The following is a 23328-nucleotide window of genomic DNA, read 5'->3' on the forward strand; positions in this document are numbered from 1 at the left end:
CAATTGATTAGCTGCCGCCACAGGGAGATGAAAGTATGAGGAGAGAACCCCATTAATGCTCCCCACGCAACAACAAAAACAAAAAAAGAACTCCTCTTGATTGAATTAATATCGAATTGATAAGCAAGTTAGCACCCCACCCCCACCAATTCTTCGGAGGAAATTATTACATTTGGATCCAGAACTTTTACCCCCAGAATTTACACAGCCAACTACCATGAACAGCTTACGACCCACTAGCGTGTGTGACACCACACCTCTGCAACGTCTTGAGAGTCAAAGCAGCTGCAGTGAACCATCTTCGCCGACATTGAATGGTGCCACACTGGCATCAGCCTCCATATCGGTGGGTATGTGTGGTGCAGCAGCTGCTGTGGCTGCCGTTAACAGCAACATCAGCAGTCAAGATACAGCAACAACAACAACAGCCTTACTGTCGAATGGTAATGCCAACTGTGACAGTGGCTCTGGTTCGGCAATGGGTACGGGCAATTATCTTGGGGCTAGTAATAATGGTTGCAGCAGCGGTCTGGGCCACAGTTCGGGCAGTGGCATCTCGGCATCACCATCATCAACAACAACGGCGAGTACGGCCAGTACAACATTGTCATCGCTATCGAATCACCATAACAACAACAATAACAACAACAATATTAATCATAGCAATAAAAACGAGAAAAGTTTGAACATATATATCGGTTCGGTTGGTGGTGGTGGCCACAACGTAACGGGTGTCGGAGCGAACCTGGGACAAAAACACAAAATGGAATTATATGGAACGAGGAAGATTTGTTGTCGAATTTTATTGGATTTTGTTCTATTGGCGTGTGGTAAGTAGAAAAAAAAACTAAAAGTTTCAAAAATTCAAAATAATGTTTCAGTGAGAACTTCGGAACTGCCTCGGTATGAAACTGAGGTCTGTGATTTTTTTCTATAGAAAAAATGGGCTCAATGCAATTTTTTCGAAACAAAAAAATATTTTTCAGTGCCAGAAATGAGGTTTACGATTTTTTTATGGAAAAAATGGCCTCAGTTCAAGAACTGAGGTCAGCGGATTTTTTCTATAAAAAAAATTGCTTCAGTTCTATAGCCTGTACGTTTTTTTTATTTCTATAAAAAGGTCCTCAGTTCTGAGGACTTTTGCCGATTTTTTCAATAGGAAAAATTACCTTGTTTCTGAGGCCAGAGCAAATTTGTCAATAGGAAAAATGGTCTCATTTCTGAGGTCTGTGTGTTTTCTCTATAAAAAATGGCTCAGTTGCAATGCAATTTTTTCAAAGAAAAAGGAAAATATTTCTCAGTTCGGGATAGTTGACTCAGTTCGGGAACTGAGGTGTGGCGAATTTGTTTCTGTAAAAATATTTGGCTCAGTTCGGGAACTGATGTCTGACGATTTTTTTTCTATAGAAAAAAAGTTGCCTCAGTTCGGGAACTGAGTTCTGGCGATTTTTTTTCTATAGAAAAAAATCCCTCTGTCCGGGAATTGAGGTCTTAAATCTTTGCGATTTTTTTTTCTATAGAAAATAATGGCCTCGGTTTGAGAATTGAGACCTGTGATTTTTTTTATAGAAAAATATTGTCTCAGCTCAAGATCTGAGGTCTCCGAATTTTTTTCTATAGAAAAACTTGCCTCATTTCGGGAACTGAGGTCTGCGAATTTTTATCTATAGGAAAAAAATTGCCTCATTTCGGGAAGTGATGTCTGTGTGATTTTTTTATAGAAAAAAAAATTGCCTTATTTCGGGAAGTGAGGTCTGTGAGAATTTTTTTCTATAGAAAAAAATTGCCTCAGTTCGAGAACTGAGGTATGCCATTTTTCTATAGAAAAAATGGCCTCATTTCGAGAACTCATTTCGGGAAGTTCTCAAACTGAGTTTGCGATTTTTTTTATAGAAAAAAATGGTCTTAGATTGAGAACTGAGGTCTGGAATTTTTCCAATAGAAAATATGGCCACAGTTCGAGAATTGAGGTTTGCGAATTTTTTCTATACAAAAATATTACCTCAGTTCAAGAACTGAGGTCTGCAATTTTTTTTTCCATACAAAAAAATTACCTCAGTTCAAAAACTGAGGTCTGCCATTTTTTTTTCTATAGAAAAAATTGCCTCATTTCAGGAACTAAGGAAGGCAGGCAATTTGTTTTCTATAAAAAAACTGCCTCAGTTTCTATAGAAAAGAATTACCCCAGTTCGAAAACTGAGGTCTGCGATTTTTTTTCTATAGAAAAAAATTGCCAACGTTCGAGAACTGGCCTGAGTTCGAGAACTGAGGTTTGCGAATTTTTTCTATAGAAAAAAGTACCTCAGTGCGGGAACTGGGGTCTGATTTTTTCTATTTTTTTTTCTATAAAAAAATATGTCAATGCGGGAATTTTTCTTTAAAAAAACTTACCTCAGACTGGGAACTGACGTCTGCCGATTTTTGCTTTAGAAAAAATTACCTCGGGTTGAGAACTGAGGTCTGCGATTTTTTTGAGGACATACTTTTTCTCCATTCTTCTATGAAAAAAATCACTGTTCCCACCTAGGATTTTTTTCGAAATAGGAAAAGTTCGTTAATGTTTCAGATTTATCTCCCCCCAAACTGTTGCACTACTCCTCGTCTTTTTTATTTAATTAACAACAATGTACACAACATCCAGCTAGCTCACTATGTTGTTGATTTTTTTATCACCTCCCCGAGTGTAAACAAAATTCTCATAGAACTCGTATGTATCTGAATCATTCGCCGAAGATCGACCGTATGTTGACTCAATCAAATCGTAATTGTTGACCTTTGATCGTGCCAAAAAAAAAAACAACATTTGGAGAATTAAAATCAATTTATGCGAAATTGTCAATTAATTCGATTCTCCATTCATGAATAGAAAAATATTCACATCGTTGACATTAGAATGCTTCCACTCCTCCTACACCGCCTCATATTCATTCATTTGTGTTGTAAGGCGTCATTCTTCGTCACATCTTTTTCATATTATTAATGGGCCTTATCATTTGCGTGTGAATGTTTCTCTGCTTCGTTTTTTTTTCGTCTTGGCGCAACTTTTGTTCGCAATTGAACTTTTTGCACTTTGTTCGTGATCTTTAGTAAAGAAAGTTGTCAACTTGTTGTTGTTGTTGTTTTTAATTGTTGTTCCTTTTTTAAATATTAAAATCGGAATGATGTTGTTATTGTGCGGCAAAATAGAGCAATGTGGGAGCATATCAGAAGCCGAAAGCTACACTCAACATACATCCAGCGTAAAAAATAAATCGAAAATCCGATTGATCCATCATACAACAATAAAGGGAAGAAGAAGGATTTGTTGCGGTCACTCTGCCATATCATAATTTTGGAAAACTCGTGAAGGATTATGGGATCTATTTTGGAGAAATAGGTCAGAGCCTATCTCATATTTAGCAAATTAGCAATGTCTCTTGTTCGCAACAAGAGGCACATTGGATATGCATGGAGTTTTTGATTATCTTTATTCACTCCACCAATTTGGCCCTAGTGACTTGGTATGACCCCTACACTAAGTTTCATCTATATATTCCCAAGAGATGTTTATGACATAGATAGATGACCAGTTCCGCCTTCATCGACCATGCTTCGGCTTTCTCTTTTCATATCCAAGAAATATTTTTACAGTCTCTTGGATCATCATGTCATCATTTTTACAGTCTCTTCAATTGGAAAATCCATGGACTGTGAAGTTGAATGGGAGGTCAATGTTATCATTCTTCTGTATGGTTGCCTCCTATGTTGACAATTCTGGGGAGAAGAGAAAGCATACGCTTTTGTGACATATTATACAGGTTGTTGTTTTTAATATTCCAATGTTCCAGAATAAGCTCGATATGTATATTAACTTTAATTAATTTTTCCCTCCGACCTTTCATTTCCTTCTTACCCCGATGTAGGTTTCTTTGAATATACTCAATCAATTGACCTATCGTAAATAGTTTTTCGGTGATCTCCTATTCGGTCAATCTCATTTCATGTCGAATATTTCTGCCTCCTCCGCTTATTGCCTTCCCAATCCTGTAGAAGACAGTGTTGGACACATAATACGCCATATACTTGTTCTTATCCAGACTTCCATGGACTATTCTGTCTAAGGTAAGGAGAGTCGATTCGTCGTTCTATTCGCTATGAGTGACTTCTCAGATTCAATTGGATGACCCTAATCATATGTCCTCCACTCAACTGTCATTTTCTTCTTGCCTCGTCCTCTAATAAAAACAGTTTCCGTCTATAGTAGAGGAATGTTCTTCTAACTCACAAGCTTGAACTAAATTGTTTCGCATGAAGAGACAATTCGATTCTTTCTATCCTTGTAGAACTCGTTACTCAATTTATCGGACTTTCGCCGACATCTGCATAGCAAAGCTGTAATGGAGACTACTTACAAGTGTTTGTTGTCATTTTCCTCTATCGTATTATCCGGTTAGTCTTTTAGCAATTGCTAGACTTTATAGAAGATTCGAAGGCTGTGTGCAAACTTGTCCGCCTTCACTCTTTATATTCTTGTGGCATTCTGCTTTTGTTTTTGGGAGGTTTGATGTACGTATGCTCTTCCGCAAATCGAATCGGCTTCAAGGAATTGGAGGACAATTCAGGATTATCATTGGGGGCATACATCAGCTGTGAGTTCTTGTATCTTCCGTTTATTCTGGTCATTTCCCCGGCTTTATACCCCATAGAATTGAATCCTTCTTGGATTGTAGGTTTGATGTACGTATGCTCTTCCACAAATCGAATCTGCTTCAAGGAATTGGAGGACAATTCAGCGTTATCATTGGGGGCATACATCAGCTGTGGGTTCTTGTATCGTCCGTTTATTCTGGTCAATTCCCGCCTTTATATATCCCATAGACCCCTTCCTTTTCGTCGTGAGCATCTTCGTTTCTCCGGCATTCTAAGATGGCTTTGCTTCAAGAAATTGGAGGACAATTCAGGATTATCATTGGGGGCATACATCAGCAGTGGGTTCTTGTATCGTCCGTTTATTCTGGTCATTTCCCCGGCCTTATACCCCATAGAATTGAATCCTTCTTGGATTGTAGGTTTGATGTACGTATGCTCTTCCACAAATCGAATCTGCTTCAAGGAATTGGAGGACAATTCAGCGTTATCATTGGGGACATACATCAGCTGTGGACGATACAAGAACGTCCGTTTATTCTGGTCAATTCCCGCCTTTATATGCCCCATAGACCCCTTCCTTCTCGTCGTGAGCATCTTCGTTTCTCCGGCATTCTAAGATGGCTTTATATCGGTTTAATCTTCATTGGGTAAAGTTTGCTCTTCGCTGGTTTTTCTTAAAGTGAACTTCAGTATTGTCTGTCAACTGTATGCTTGTAGCGCCACCCTCGATGAGATTTACGATTACATCCGCATTTGAAGAATGTGCTCATGATCGCATGATGACTATATGTCTTGTGCGAAGATCAAATATATGCCGGTACTGAGTTGTTTCGCATGAAGAGACAATTCGATTCTTTCTATCCTTGTAGAACTACTTACTCAATTTACCGGATTTTCGCCGATATCTGCATAGCAGAGCTGAGTTGTTTAGCGCTTCCCCATGGTTGCTTTGTGTTTTAGGGGATGACCCCCCATAGTCAATGGGTATTAAAACCTTCCACTATCTACCACGTGTCAATGCCTATTTGTATATTAAATTTGTCATTCTATGTCGATTTATGCGCGTCGGCCTGTCTATTCAAACACGATCGACATCGCATTATTTGACAAAGAGCTTTCACATTTATCACTGGCATTGCTCCTAGAGTGGTTGGTCTTGCAAATGGGGGTATATCACGTTTTCGTATAGTTCCCATATAACGGTACCCCTAATATTCGGTATTAACGTAACGTTTGGTTCTAATTGGGTATCAAATCATCCTACTCAAAATTATCAATACTGGCCCACTTTTTAGTTTAGCCCACATATAACGGTACCCCCCGTTTGGGCACATGTTCCTATGTAATTGGGTTTAATATTTTATTTAGGGTTGTGGTATGGTAGAAAATCTTCTTCCTACTAAAAATTCTCAATATTGATCAACTTTTTAGGAAAGCCCGTATATAACGCTACACCCCAAAGCTCGGACTTTTAAAAAACTTGAGCACGTGTTTCAACCAATTTAGGAGCAATGTAAAATTTTGGATTCTCATTGGGTAGACAATGTACTTACCGAACATTATCAATATTGGCCCATGTTTTCAGATAGCCTCCATATAATGGTATGACCTCTTTATTCGTTACTTTGGGTTCGGTACCCCCCTTTTATTCGGCTGTTTAACTGAATTTGATTTAATTTGACAGGTTCTAATGGGGTGTAAAATCTACTAAACATGATCAATATTAGTTCACGTTTTAGGGAAGCCTGTTCGGAATTTTGTTTAAAAGGAATTGTTTAAAAGGAATACTCTGCAGCTAAAAATCTATTGGGATCTAATAAATTCTAAATTTTGTGATATTAAATAACGTGGGATTGAAACAGACAATAAATATTATGCGCGGAATATCATGCTGTGGCCAGACCTTTCTCGAAACAATCGCATACTACAGTAACACAGATTTTTATTTTGTAAATTGAAAATATTAAAACAAAAAGGCCATTTAATTTTTTCAAATACGAAAGCTTTTATTTAATTCAGGTCGCTCAATGCTCCCGCCAAAAAAAACCAATAAAATCAAATATAAACAAAGTGATAAAACGAACAAATACAAAACACTTTAAATAAAACATATTTTATGGATGGGGGATGATGGCATGATGATCACGAACAGCAACAACAGCAACGTAAATAATTATTTTGCAGCACCCTATTAAAGGGTAGCACAACACAAACACAATCATTTCAATATAAATCTGGGGGAGAGATGTAAAATAGTAACACAGCCATTGTATCCACATTTTCCCAAAAAAAAAAAGAAACAAACAAATGGACACACAACCAGACCCCTCTTGTGGACACTGATCACCATGACAAGTCACATATCATCATTACTTTGGCCTCGAGTTGAAATAAATATTAAAAGCAAAAATTAAGGGGTGTTCGAATGACATGAACCCATCATGCGTTGCCATATTTTGTGCACCTTTGCGGTCGTTCCCCCCTCTTCTGCCTGATTTTAAAACAAAGTCCATCATCCAATAATCCACCCCCATTTCGTTTTCATTCCATAAACAATGGAAATTTGCGTACACAAATCTTTTACTCGTGTTGAAATAATTTTTTGTATTTAAATGAACAGTTTTTTGTTGTTAATTCTTAAGTGTAAACAATAACAAATTAAATTTATAAATAAAAAAATAAATAATAACCCAAAAAACTTTGAACCATGGCTGTATGGTTCCAAAGTGCAAAATGCGATGGATGCAACAAATGCATAATGGTCACAAGGGATCAATAATGTGTATGGACTTGAGGTATCCGAAATTGAACCCCAAAATGAAAAAAAATCGTTTCGCAGTTCACATTGAAAACTTCTGCCAACGCGAAAAAAATGACCTATAGTTATAATTTTTAGTATAGAGATTTGCTACCCAATAAGAACTCAAAGTATCGAATTTCAGCGAATTCGGTCGAAAAATGCGATCAAATCCCCCGCAAAATTGGGGGTACCCTTATATGGGGGCTATCCGAAAATATGGACCCATATTTATAATTTTTAGTGGAAAGATTTGCTACCCAATAACAACTCAATATACCAAATTTCAGCGAATTCAGTTTAAAAACGCACTCAAGAACCTCAAAATACCGAAAATTGGGGGGTACAAGAAGAAAGTGTTTATATGGGAGCTATGCCTAAACCGATAAAGCCCATTTTCGAACTTAACCTGCCTGCAGACAAAAGACGACTCTATGCCAAATTTTGGCGATCTATCTCCATTCGTTTAGACGCTAGAGTGATTACAACAGAGAGACTGACAGACGGACATGGCGATATCGTCATAGAATTTTACCCTGATCAAGAATATATATACTTTATAGGGTCGGAAATGATTATTTCGATGAGTTACAAACGGAAAAACAAAATTAATATACCCTCCATACTATGGTGGAGGGTATAAAAACGACTTAGACCTCCGTACCCATCGAGGTATTTTTTCTGAAGAAACAAATTGGTACAGTCCTCCGTTGTCACTAAGTTATTTTAACAGCAAAGTCTCCTATACATAGAAGTCCCAAGGAATGTCTCATATTTTTAGAAGCGATCTCAGTGGTCTTTTTTAGAAAAAAGTCTCATCAACCTCCCCAGTGCTCATTGAGCTCTTTTTTTCTATAGAAAAAAATCTCCAAGGCCTCAGTTCCCCCGGAGGAGACCTGTAGAAAGTCTCCAACGAATATAGAATCCCCAACGAATATCTCTTATTTATGGATGACCCTTAGGAAGGCTCCTACCTACAGAAGGCCTATCTATTGAATATACAGATCAGTGAAAAGAGCAGTGAAGTCGGGCGCAGCCGAACATATGATACTCTACAAAACTACCAGGAAAATAAACATTTATGCGGTTTTATATTCTGAGCCTGGGCAATATTTCGCCATATTTCCACCATCTTGACCGATTATAGGCTCCACAGCTCCATTTTCTAACCCTGGCATATTTTCCAAATCTTGTTTTTCCGAGGTGAAAAACTACGACATAAAATAATATTTGGTCACTTTAGGCTTTATTTGATTAGACCCTCGAAATATTGACCGAACATCATCTAAACAGCCGTTCTAAGTATTTGGTCAGACCCCCTTCACCACTTAAAATATGTGACGTTCTTCATATAATGATGGACTCTAGAACGACAAAAATAAAGTGTTTGGTCCATTTTATATCCTAAATATTAACCGATTATTATCACAAACAATATGGGTCTTCATTGACCAAAACCTATCCTACATGCAACATTTCATGACTAGTGATCCAAAACTGTGGCCAGTATCGTGGATATAAAGTAGAATGGACAGATAGACGGATGGACGGACACATATGTCAAGATCGGCTCAGCTAGTCGAGATATAAAAACCGATAGAAGGTCGACTATCTATAGAACACCCACAGAAGCCACCTATAGAAGGTGCCATATAGAAAACCTATATTACAAATTTTATCTTAGGAAGTTTTACCGAATCTTTACTAGTCCGTATATCTTCACAAGACCAATATAAGGTCTTCTTTCACATATAACTCCTTCTAATTTTTGCTTCTTGTTTCTAGTCCACCATAAATTATCAAAATTGACAATTTATTTCACTTGTCACATTCGGTGTTGTTAAAACATAAACACAACATCTTTAACCTGTGCCCTTTTGTTGTTGTTGTTTTAGTTGATTGTTGCAGTTTTTTGCTGCACCTCCAGCCAGCCTGTGGTTCGAATTACACTTATCGTGGTTGCGATCTATATTTGCATGTCAAACTCAAGTCGAAACCTCAATGTAATTGGTAAAAATATTTACCAATCTTGTCTGTGTTGTTGTTTATAGGCTGATTTTATTTTCATGTGCTTGTTGTTGTTGTTGTTGCAGTTTTGGTTGCCTCTAGATCCGACCATTGGTGTCATTATCAAACTGTAAACTGATACGGTAAAGCTAATATGGTGGCGGTGCCGGTGGTGTTGTGGTGTTATGGTGAATGGTAATGTTGGCCACATGTGAATGAACACCTGACTGCCACTCACTGGGACGGTTTTGCTGGCTGACTTGTTGCCAGCTTGGCTGCTGGACTACCTCATATGTCAGCCATACAATAACTTGTGGCTGCTGTGGACACCAGCCCAGCCAGCCAGCCATCCAGCCACCAGCGATGTGTGAGAAATACTTCATTTAATGACATCTCAAACATTAGCTTAATCTCTGTTGTTGGCCTGGCTTAGTTAAACCATTCAGAAAAATAGCTATCAGAAAACAGTGAATAGCGAGCCAAAATGAGAGGCTCGAAACAGGCACCACCACCACCAGCAACTGTGCATATTATTTATTAGTGTTTTATGTGGCGGCTGTAAATTTTCCTTAAAGATAAATTTTTATTTTAATATTAACGGAGGAAAAAAAAGTTTTCAAATGAAAAGAAGAAAAATACTAAAATACCACTTGAGATGTTTTAAATGTTTATGTTTTTATTTACAATAATATTTTTTTTATTCTTTTTACAGTTGGCTTACCCATTCTCAGTTTTACACTTTGGGGTGAAGCGTATAAACGCGGCTTCTTTTGCAATGATGATTCGCTAATGCATCCCTATCATGAATCGACAATGCCGAGCTGGTTGCTGTATTTGATGTGTTTTGTGGTGCCGATTTCGGTGGTAAGTCAATGGAGTTATATAAATAAACAATATTTTTATGTATACAAACACACGTAATATTCTTCATGTGATTTATGTTTATTAAAAAATAACATGTCATGATATTACAGTACGACAAAAATAAAATGAATGAAAGGAAAATTTTCTTAGTAAATTTTTAATGAATATTTTTATTAAGCGCTGGGACTGGTGTGTATTTTTTGAAGAATATTTTTTACGGACTATCACAGGCGTGGGTTTTTAAAAAAAATATTTTTTCATGGACTATCACAAGCTTGGACTTAAAAAAAACATTTTTTAAAGGCTCAAACAGGCTTGGATCTTTTAAACAAATTTTTTTGGGGACTATTACAGGCGCACTTAAAAAAACATTGTTAAAGACTCAAACAGACTTGGATTTTTTAAATCATTTTTTATAAAGAATTTTTTAGGGTCTATCACAGGCGTGGATTTTTTAAGAATCTATCACAGACGTGGAGTTTTTAAGAATCTATCACAGGCGTGGAGTTTTTAAGAATCTATCACAGGCGTGGATTTTTTAAAGAAAATTTTCAGGGTCTAGAGAAGCGTGGATTTTTTAAATAATATTTTTTTGGTCTATCATAGGAGTGGATTTTTAAAGAATATTTTTTCTCAGAATCTATAAGAGGCGTGGGTTTTTAAAGAATCATTTTTCAGGATCCATGAAAGGCGTGGGTTTTTAAAGAATAATTTTTCAGGATCCACGAAAGGCGTGGATTTTTAAAGAATATTTTTTTAGGATCTATGAGAGGATGGATTTTGAAGGAATATTTCTTCTGGGTCTATTGCAGGACTGGATTTTTAAAGAATATTTCTCCAGGGTCTACATATTACAGGCTTGGATTTTTAAAGAATATTTCTTCAGGGTCTATTATATATTTTTAGGGGATATCAGAGTCGTGGATTTTTTAACCAGTGGGCGGAGCAGTATAGTCGGACGGGGCCGACCATACGATACCCTACACAACTACCACGGAACTTAAATTTTCTGCGGATGTTGTGAGTCTGGGCAATATTTCGTGATATTTGCATCCTCTTGTCCGATTAGAGGTAAACAGCACCTCTTCCTCACACTGACATACTTTCCGAATATTACGAGTATTCAGTATAGCTATTGTACAGATTCCCTTCACCGTGGGTTGTGTTGTGATGTTCGGCTTTCATTTGTGGTCTATAGATCGACTCGAAAATAACACAAAAAATTAAGTTTTCGGTCCAATTCATCCCAAAATTAGTATCTGATCATCACCGAAAATTATAGTCGTTGTTCTTAACCATAACTGGAACCTCATAGAACATTTCAAATCGATCAGCGCTATAGTTCCGCTCTCTAGAGTGATAATGGGTTACTAAATAATATACGAATACGGAGATACCCGCAAATATTTAGGTGTAACACCCACATCCGAGCACATACAACAATATAACTGGTATTAATTTAAAGATCAACACCTCCTCTTGGATATAATATCAACTTCTGGGGTCTTAGTTATTCAGGGGTAAATATATACGCTATAGAATACAAATTTTGTAATTTTTCACACAAAAGTCAGGGTCCATTTGACCCGCTAAATATTGACCGATCTTTATGAAAACAGGCATGCTTATTCTTTGGCCCGATCCCCTTCTCCATGCAAAATTTCATTATGTTTGGACCATAACTGCGGCCTCTGGAGAGACCAGAAAAACAGACAAAAATTTAGTATTTGGTCCATTTCATCCCCTAAATATTAACCGAACTTTCCCAAAAATAGGGGTCTTCATTGGCCAGAACCCATCCTACATGCAAAATTTCGTGAAGATTGGTCCATAACTGTGGCCTGTATCGTGTTTACAAATTATAATGCACAGACGGACGGACACACATGTCTAGATCGACTCAGCTAGTCAAGATATGACGATCGGTATACCTAAAGGTGGGTCTAGGACCAATATTTCGCGGTGTTACAAACTTTTGGGGCTGCACAAAGCTATAATACCCTGACAACATAGTTGTGTAGGGTATAAAAATATATTATCAGGGACTATCTCTGGCTTAGTATTTTAAAGAATATTTTAGGGGATTTTTTAAAAAATATTTTTCAGGGGCTATCACTTGCGTGGGTATTTTAAAGAATATTCTAGGGGATATCAGAGGCGTGAATTTTTTAAAAAATAAATTTCAGGGCCCATTAGAGTTAAGGATTTTTTTAAAAAATAATTTTCAATGGCTATCAGATGCATGGAGTTCTTAAAGAATATTTTTGCAGGGTCTTTCACAGGTTTTAAAGAATATTTTTTTCACGGGCTCGGAGAGAGTTGAATTTTACAAACAATATTATTTCAGGGACTATCAAAGGCGTGGATTTTATAAAGAATATTTTTCAGGGTCTATCACAGGCGTGGATTTCAAAATTATATTTTTCAGACGTGGATTTCAAAAGAAAATTTTTCAGTCGTGGATTTCAAAATTACATTTTTCATGCGTGGATTTCAAAAGAAAAATTTTCAGTCGTGGATTTCAAAATTATATTTTTCAGGCGTGGATTTCAAAAGAAAAATATATATATTATTTCAGAGATTATCATTTGTGTAGGATTTTTAAAAAAATATTTTTTTCATAACTATCAAAAATAACTAAATTTTTTTAAAGAATATTTGTTGGGGTCTTCCGCTGGCGTGAATGTTTTAAAGAATATTTCTCAAGGTCTATCATGTTTTTATGTTTTTATGTTTTATGTTTTTTTTTTTAATAATATTTTTTCGGGGACTAACACAGGCATGGACTTTAAAAAAATTGTTCAGGGATTTGTTTTTAAAAAATATTTTAGGTGATATTTTTTCGGTTACTATCGGCGGATTTTTTAAAGAATGTTTTGAGTTATAACAAGTTTATTCCACTAAACTATACAAAATATTTCCCTTGTTTTATTTAATGTTTTCACATTTCGCCAAGACATAATCTATAGTCATTACATGTCGATTAGCAATTTGCCATAAAATGAGTGCAAATTTATTATCGAGAGAGGATGGTTTAATTAACAACAACACGTCTTTAGTGAAAATCAATTTACACCAACATTTTCCGATAATAATCAGCTCGTTTGTGTGTGTGTGTTTTTTTTTAATTTTTGTAACCCAGTTTAAAAAATGTTTTGCTTGTTACCTGTCCTCGTGGGACATAACAAACTTTTCTTCATAGAGGTTTTTCACTTGAGCTTATCTCTAAATCTATGCCATTATGCCCAAGTGTTGTTGGAAAAATGTCGGCGATTTGTTCAGTGTGCTAATGTAAATACAATGTGAAAATAATCAATTAACCGACTTTCGGTGATGGCGGTTTCTTTAAGAGCGTCGCCACAACTTCCACAAAAGAGTTATAGAGCAAGCGAACGAATAACAAGCAAATAAGATAATGCGGAGCAGTACGGGACGAAACGGACTTCGTATAAACATTGTTTGGTTTTATGTTGTAGCCTTCAGGTGGCCTTTGTTTTCTTTACATCTTTCATAAATCTATGCGGAGATCGGAAGATCTAACAACACCGAAACAAAGTGCAAACAGAAAAAATGAGAACAAAACGGTAGCAAACCGCCACATTCTATTGTTGTATGCTGCTGGTGCGCATGCCCACATTATGCTTCGTGTAGGCAAATATGTGGCATGTATGTCTAACGAAATATGTTGAGCATAGAGCACATGTAAATATGTTTAACTTAAGGTGTAAGAATATAGATTATGGTCCAATGGCGGCATTATTTCTTTAATGCGATAAACTAAACAAAGGGGTTTGTGTTGAACAAATTACTAAAATAGCTTCGGATAAGGCAACAAACAAGTCTTAATGCCCGACATTTTTGGAAGTAATATAGGGAGAACACTCATTCCACTACTATAAGATAATTTCTTCTAACCACAAATATTTTTTCAAATTCTCCAAAAACGTAGAGTATTTAAATTTTTTTTTTTTTTGAAGTAGAAATATTTTTAAAGAAATAATAAAACCAGTGAGCGGAGCAGTATAGTCGGACGGGGCCGACCATACGATACCCTACACAACTACCACGGAACTCAAATTTTCTGCGGATGTATATTCCGAGCCTGGGCAATATTTCGTGAAATTTGCACCCTCTTACCCGATTAGAGGTAAACAGCACCTTTTCCTAACACTGACATATTTTCCGAATATTATGAGTATTCAGTAGAGCTATTGTCCAGATTCCCTTCACCGTGGGTTGTGTTGTGATGTTCGGCTTTCATTTGTGGTCTATAGATCGACTCGAAAATAACACAAAAAATTAAGTTTTCGGTCCACTTCATTCCAAAATTTTATTCTGATCATCACCGAATATTATAGGCGTTGTCCTTGACCATAAGTGGAACCTCATGGAACATTTCAAAGCGATCAGCGCTATAGTTCCCCTCTGTAGAGTGATAATGGGTTACTAAATAATATAGGAATACGGAGATACCTGTAAATATTTAGGTGTTACTTCCACATCCGAGCACATACAACAATATAATTGGTATTAATTTAAAGGTCAACCACTCCTTTCGGATATAATATAAACTTTTCGGGTCTATGTCCTTCAGGGGTAAATATATACGCTATAGAATACAAATTTTGTGACTTTTCACACAAAAGTCAGGGTCCATTTGACCCTCTAAATATTGACCGATCTTTATAAAAACAGGCATAATCCTTTGGCCTGATCCCTTTTCTCCATGTAAAATTTCACGATGTTCTGACCATAACTGCGGCCTCTGGAGCGACCAGAAAAACCGACAAAAATTAAGTATTTGGTCCATTTCATCCCCAAAATATTAACCGATCTTTACCAAAAACAATAGGGGTCTTCATTGGCCAGAACCCATCCTACATGCAAAATTTCGTGAAGATTGGTCCATAACTGTGGCCTGTATCGTGTTTACAAATTATAATGGACAGACGGACAGACGGACAGACGGACGGACGGATGGACACACATGTCTAGATCGACTCAGTTAGTCGAGATATGACGATTGGTATACATAAAGTTGGGTCTAGGGCCAATATTTCTTCGCGGCGTTACAAACTTTTGGGGCTGCACAAAGCTATAATACCCTGACAACATAGTTGTGTAGGGTATAAAAATAATAATAATTTATGTGGCTATAATAAAACGGAGATCAATACACAAAATACCAAATTACAGCCAATTCGGTTAGAAAGCGGATAAATTTAATAGACATTTCATAGACTCTGTGCATGCATTAAGAAATTCCATCCAACGATATCGAAATGATGATATTAATTTCATTGATTGAGCGTAGTCGGTTTGGTCTGTTGGAGGTGTCAAAGGATCTAGTCATTAAGGAACTTAAGGCATTGGGCATAACAATGTTGTGGTTCAGATGGGATTAAACCAAACATGAAATTATCTGAGGTGAGATTATCTGAGTATTGACAAAAATTTTTAGCAATATGATTAGAGAAGGAAAATATTCCGACTGTTTGAAGATCCATAGAGTGACACCAGTATCTAAGAATGCTAACTCGTACAGTATTGATGAGTTCAGACCTGTTGCAGTATTATCAGTGATCGATAAAGTATTTGAGAAGATCATTTACGAGCAAATGTCGTCATACCTTGAGGAGAACAAAATTATATGTGAGAACCAGTTTGAATTTAAGAAGGGTTCCGGATCAGACGAAGCAGTTTTTTGACCTAACCGAGTTCATATGCAAGGGATTGGATACGGGCAGCAGAGGAATAGCTGGAGTATTTTTTGACTTCACTAAGGCGTTCGATCTTGTGGACCACAGCATTCTAGTGAAGAAGCTAAAATATGTTGGGTGCAAGTATGACACTTTGTTATTTTTTAATTTTTTTTTAAATAATCGATAACAAAATGTGCAAATTGGAAAAGAAGAAAGTAGTAGGCTACCGGTCAACCATGGCGTTCCTCAGGAAAGTGTGTTGGGTCCACTATTATTTAAACTTTATACCAACAATTTAAAAAATGTTCCATTTTACGGAAAACTGTTTATGTTTGGAGACGGTGTGTGTCTTCTATATAAATACACGGATGAAAGAGTGCTTCGTACAAAAATAGATTATATGCAAGGATGAAGGATGCGAATATGCAAGGATGAAGGATGCGAATATGCAAGGATGAACTTTTTAATACTAAACTCCGGAAAAACTAAATTCGTGATATTAAAACTGGATAGTCTATGTCGGTGCACATAAATGGCGTCTCCCTTCCCGAGTCTAAATCGGTAACATACCTTGGCCTAATTATGCATAATAATCTGTTATGAAACTCACATATTGAAAAAATTAATTTTCAAATTGCCTGTCTGTGTAAAGAACAGTATATAGTTGTCAGGTTTTGTCTGAAGGCGCTGGGGCTTTATATTACAATGAATAAAGCAAAAATGTGAAAAAAATTTCCCGAAATACCGATTTGGGTCAAGATTAGTCATTTTTAGTGCGGAGATGTGGTGATACCGTTATGAGAATGGTATTAGTTGGTACCATATTATGGAGACTACCCTGAAACTTGGCTCAATACTAAACAGTTTTGGTACGGATATGTGATATTCAATGAGAACCTAAAATACCTAATTACAGCCAAATTCGGATGAAACACCTTTCGAAAATCTCTAAAATATTAAGTATTTGGAGGTATATGGGGTCTACCCTGAAACTTGGGTTAATATTAATAATTTTTGGTAAGGAGATGTGCTATACAATGAGAACCCAAAATACCAAATTACAGCTAATTGGGTTAGAAACGTGTCCAAAATACCGAATATTGGGAAGTGCCGTTAAATGAGGCCTACACCAAAACGTGGACCGATATCTGCCATTTGCAATACCAAACATCTTAGCAGTACTAGCAATGACTGTGCAAAATTCCAGAGCACTATTTTAAATATTGTGAACTCTGTCATGATTTCAACAGGCGGATAGACAGACAGGCCGAAATGCAAATCGGCATAGAATTTTATTCTGATCATGAATGTGTATAATTTGTGGGGTCTCCGCTGAATATTTCGAGCTGTTGAAAACGGATTGATAAATTTAATATACATCCTACATGCAAAATTTCGTGAAGATTGGTCCATAACTGCAGCCTGTATCGTGTTTACAATTTATAATGGACAGACGGACATACATGTCTAGATCGACTCTGCTAGTCGAGATATGACGATCGGTATACTTAAAGGTGGGTCTAGGACCAATATTTCGCTGCGTTACAAACTTCTGGGGCTGCAAAAAGCTATAATACCCTGACAACATAGTTGTGTAGGATATAAAAATCCAACCCTGCCCCTGTGGTAGTCCTTGAAAAAAATATTCTTAAAAAAAATCCACGCCTGAATCTGAGATAGTGCTTGAATAACTATTCTTAAAAGGACCTTTGAAAATATATTCTTAAAAAAATCCCTGAAAAAAAATTCTTAAAAATCTACAACACTGCAAAAAAATCTTTAAAAACTCACACCTTTGTCTGTCCTTGAAAAAATATTCTTAAACTCAAGCATTATAATGAGAAAATTCTTTAAAAAATCACGTATAAGCATAGGAAGATCCTTAAAAAAATAATTTTTAAAAATCCCAGCCTAGGTCGGTGATAATCCTTTAAAAAATCTTTTTTTTTTAATAGTCCTTTAAAACAGTATTCTTTGATTCAATTATTTGCTAAGTTAATCCTAGAAAAATATTCTTTAAAGAATCGATGTCCTTTTAAATAAAATTTAAAAAATGGTTCTATTACAAATTTCCCATGAAATTTAGACTATTAATCCAAAAGACAATCTGCGGAATAGTAATTTGTTTTAAATTGCCATAATTTCCTAACGCCACCTTGGAGTTTTGTTTTATCTTAATGGTCGATTAACTCTGGACAATCCAAGCAAACTATGCCGCATGGCTCCGTCATCATTCATCGGAAATACAATCACCATGCAAATAAATTTAAATCACTGTGTGAGTGCGTTTGTGTGTGTGCTGTTGTGTCTAAAAAACCACTTGTAACTTAATTTCAATATCCCGCTGAGATTCGCAAAACAAATCGCTGTGTACTGTATTTCATTAAACAAATAAATTATTTTCCACCACAGAAAAAAAGTACAAAAAAATATAGAAATCCTAACCAAATAGAATTGTTAACAGAAAAAAAAAATCAATAATTTGTTCTGCTATTCGATTGGTTTTTTTTCAGATAACAATGGTCGAGTTTTTCAAAGCAAACTCCCATAAAATGCGCAGCTTTGGTAATTTATCTACAAGCAATTATTATTTTTGGCATTTGGAAATACCCGACTGGACTATTGAATGCTACAAACGAATTGGCCTGCTGATCTTTGGTTCAGGCGTATGCGAGCTGACCACCGATATTGCCAAATATTCGATTGGTAGATTGCGACCACATTTCTTTGCGGTAAGTTGGAAATTTTCGAACAAAATTAAATAAATAAAATTGTAAATTGATTTAAATTTGTATGTAAATGATTTTATGAACTTAATGTACTATATTGTTGTGGTTTTTTTTTATTTGTTCATTAATAGGTCTGCCAGCCAATAATGAGTGATGGCACCACTTGTGAAAATCCCTTGAATGAAGGCCGTTACATTGAGGAATTCACCTGTCGTGGTTTAAATTATTCGGAGAAAATTATCAAAGAGTCGCATTTATCGTTTCCCAGTGGACATGCAAGTTTTACTTCGTTTACGATGATCTATATAGCGGTAAGTATGATATAAAAAATAGTCAACTTTTTGTGATAGTCCTTGGGAAAATATTTTTAAAAAATCCACTTTTATGATAGTCTTTGGAAAAATAGATTTTTTAAAAATCTACGACTAATGTGTTGATAGTCCTTGAAAAAAATACTCTTTAAAAAACACACCAAGAGTGCTGATAGTCCTAGAAAAAATATTCTTTAAAAATCCAAGCTTAAAGTGGTGAAAACCCTTGAAAAAAATGGTGATATTCCTTTAAAAACACAAGTTTTTACTCGTGATAGACCTTAAAAAAATATTTAAAAAAACACGCCTATGTTGCTGATAGTCCTTGAAAAATATTTTTTTTTTTAAAAACACGCCAAGGGTGCTGATAGTCCTTGAAAAAATATTCTTTAAAAATCCACGCCTATAGGTTAGGGATGTACGGTTGTTGTGACAACCGTCCACTCGGAGACTATGTCCATTGTGATCATCCTTTATGTATATGTACCTGTAAAGAAAATAAAAGAGATAGTGGAAGAGTAGGGAGAAAAGATAGTGAGAAAAAACGGGGGCGGAAGAGAGATTATTTTACCCAAGTCAAATTTTTGACAAAGCCTAGAATTTGGTTAGGGTCTATTTTGGAGAAGAAGATTAGATAACTTCCAAACTGTTTATGTCTTCTGCTGATCAGCGTTGGACATTTGCAGAGGATGTGCTCAATTGTTTCCAGTTCTTCTTCGTCCTCACATAGACGACAGTAATCCTCTCCACTGGAGTCCCACTTAGAAGTGAGAGATCTAATTTTGCAGTGACCAGTTATAATCCCCACAACGATTTTGATCTCCCTCTTACTGTGTTCCAGCAGCGAAGACGTTCTTTTACGAAAGAATTCAGGCCAGATAGATTTAGAGATTCTGCAAGCAGGTTCCCTTAGCCATCTGTTACCGACTGCCACGTAATGGAACGCACGGATTCTGCCAATGAAATAGCTGATGGGGGGTTTCACAGATCTCTCAATCAGAAGATTGGATGACTGTGAGCCCCCTCGAGCAAGCACGTCGGCTATCTCATTCCCTTCAATGTCATTATGTCCTGGAACCCAGCATAACCCAACTATCTGTCGTATATCATTCAGAGCGGTCTTACAATCATGAACTGCTTTCGAGTTTATAGTATGCGACTTCACCACTTTCAGGGCCGCCTGACTATCGAATTATATAGTCACCGGTCCCTTGATGTCGGCATTAAGTGCTTTTACTATCACGACCGCTTTCGCGATTGCGAGAATCTCTGGTTGAAAAACGCTACAGTTATTGTTGAGTTTATATGAGTTGTATGAGGCGTTTACTGTAGGGAATTAGGAATTCCCTACAGTAAACGCCTGCGTCAGTGCCTTCCTCCATCTTAGACCCGTCTGAGAAGATTGACAGACCTGGCAGAGGTAGGGAGCCACTAGTCCAGGATTCCCTACTAGGAAATTCAACTTTGATGTCATTTAAGTCCCTATGAGGGGGAATATAGTCACTGATATGACTATCCCTCCTAAAGAGATTATGACCTGGCGTTATGTTTAGGATGCTGGCATGACCATAGTTCAGCGATTTCAAGGTATCTGTTTCACGTAGTCTCAGGGCACACCTGGCCGCCTGAAATTTAATCAGAATATCCAATGGTTGGAGATTCAAGATTGCGTTCAAGGCTGCCTGTGGTGTACTTCTTAATGCTCCGGTGATCAGGATTGAAGCCGATCGCTGTACTAAGCTCAGTTTTGTCAGCAGCATCTTTTTGTTCACCCCCTGCCACCAAACGAGGCAACCATAAGTAAGTATGGGTAAGATGATCGTCGTATACAGCCAGTGTATAATTCCGGGTCACATCCCCAACTCTTACCTATGGAGTTCTTGCATGAATTGAGTGCCAGCAATCTCTTTTGAGAGCATTCCTCAACATTCCTATTCTACAGTAGTTTGCGGTCTAGGATGATGCCAAGATATTTAGCTTCATCAGAAAGGGTTAAAGTCACTCCTCCAAGTGTTGGCAGACGGAAACTAGGAATTTTGCGTTTCCTAGTGAAGAGCACCAATTCGGTTTTAGTAGGGTTTACACCAAGTCCTTTGGTGCAAGCCCAATTAGACAGGGTTGAAAGGGCACCATCCAGAATGTCTGAAATTGCCGTTACAAACTTACCCCCAACCAGCAGGACTACATCATCGACATAGGCTACAACCTTTATCCTGAGATGATTGAATTTCATAAGTATCTCCTCCCTGTGGTGTTTATCACCAGAAGCCACAAGGATGAGTTGATAATTCTGCTTTCCAGCATTCTATCAATCCATTCCGTAAGGAGTGAGGGGATGCCTATGCTTACGAGAGCAGAATGGATGGCCTCTAGCTTCACATTGTTGAAAGCTCCCTCGATATCGAGGAATGCTGCCAACGTCTATAGTTCGGATAGTCCTTGAATAAATATTCTTTAAAAATCCAGGGATATAGTTCGGATAGTCCTTGAAAAATGTTCTTTAAAAATCCACGCATGTTCCAATCTTCGAAAAAAATATTCTTTTAAAAATCCATGCTTGGTCTAGTCTTTAAAAAAATATTTTTTAAAAATCTATGATTTTTTCAATCCTTGAAAAAAATATTCTTTAAATATGCCAAGGATATTGGAATCATTATTCGAGTCCTTGCCAAAATATTCTTTAAAAAATCCACGTTTGTCTAGTCCCTAAACAAATATTCTTGAAAAAAAATCTAGGCGTGTTTTAGTCCTTGAAAAAATATTCTTTAAAAAATGTGATAGGTATTGAAAGATATTCTGTGAAAACTTCGCACGTAAAGCGGTGATAGTCCATAAAAAATATTCTTTAAAAATAAACGCCTAAGTCGTGATAGTCCTTGAAAAAATATTCTTTTACAAATATTTTTTTAATCTATTTATAAAAATTACGCTTTTGAAATATTTTTTAATTATTTTCTTTATTACTTATATGTGTTTTTCTTTTTCTGCAGATCTATTTACACAAACGCTTGACGTGTTCGCGCAGTAAAATGTTTAAACATTTATTGCAATTTATATTTTTAATGTTCGCCTGGTATACATCGCTGACACGTGTTTCCGATTACAAACACCATTGGACAGACGTATTGGCCGGGGCATTGATTGGCACTGCGTATGCAATAATTGTGGTAAGTTCAATGAAATTAATTCACTTGAAATTGTCGAATGTGTGCTATGATCATTATTATGTGACATTAATTGTTAACACATTTAATAAATTTTAATATTTTTATTTTTTTATTCTCTTTTTCTCCAACAGACATCCTCCATGTGGTAGTTATTAGAAGGCCAACTTAGAGAGAACAACAACTACAGATGGTGTTCGTTTGAATTTCTTGTGGTGTGGATTTTTCCACTGTGCTAAAATTGAGAAAATTGCTCTGTTAAATTTTTTGTTTTTAATTTTTCTTTCTTAAGTTGGGATTTAATCCCCCGTATACATAGAAAAAAAAAAAATATAAAAAAACTACTTTTTTAGTTTTTCTAAGGATTTATTTTTTAAAAATTTCGGTTTAATTGCTTTAATTGATAAAAAAGTAAAAACAAAAATGCATTTTTATTTTAACGATTTGAAAATTATTTTAAAAAATAATAATTGTGAGTGTACTCTTTGGGTCCTTCTTTTGCTTGCCATAATTGTTTTAATTGTTAATTTTATGTTTCGTTTAAATTTTATTTCTGTGATTTTTTTTATTTTTTAAATTTAATAAATTTCTATTTAAAATTCTTATATTTTATTCAAAACAATCCCCTTTGTGGGCTTAAGGGTACACTTGCATTGAATATTACCAATTTGTATTTTTTATGGCAATCTCATATTATCTATACAAATATATTTCTACAATTATTATTATTAATTATTTTATAGTTTTTAAGTTTAAATTATTTCTATATTTTGTTTTGCATTGCAATACAATATCGCAAAGTATTTATTCATAATAAATGTACAATGTATTATTTTTACAATAACAACAACAAGAACAAAAACTTAATAAATATCCGTAATGTTAAGAAGAAAATTAATTTGTGTTTTTTTTTATTCGGAAATGGACTTTCAGACACGTGGTGTGAATAAGAAGTTTTATCAAACTGTGGAACTGTATTAACATGTTCCGGGCGAATGTATAATAACAACCAAACAAGTACTGCAATGACAAAATTTGACTGTGCCGATGGACGGGTATGATCTTAACCAATCCAAGGTCATGATCGTACAATTTGGAATATAATAACCAGTAAGGAAAGTAGTA

General features: G+C 36.0%; 1 protein-coding gene across 1 annotated transcript; it reads left to right on the forward strand.

Annotated features, from left to right (window-relative positions):
- Positions 1-217: 217 nt before the first annotated feature.
- On the forward strand, positions 218-22355 carry LOC133321597 (putative phosphatidate phosphatase). The gene is made up of 6 exons (XM_061530682.1): positions 218-830; positions 10146-10297; positions 18513-18731; positions 18860-19039; positions 22030-22278; positions 22338-22355. Exons 1-6 carry the CDS (start codon positions 218-220, stop codon positions 22353-22355), a joined length of 1431 nt encoding a protein of 476 aa, XP_061386666.1.
- The last annotated feature ends 973 nt before the right edge of the window (positions 22356-23328 follow it).

The sequence above is a fragment of the Musca vetustissima genome, unplaced genomic scaffold (genome assembly GCF_032173495.1).
Source record: "Musca vetustissima isolate MV318-11 ecotype Yass unplaced genomic scaffold, APGP_CSIRO_Mvet_v1 utg11109, whole genome shotgun sequence".
NCBI lineage: Eukaryota > Metazoa > Arthropoda > Insecta > Diptera > Muscidae > Musca > Musca vetustissima.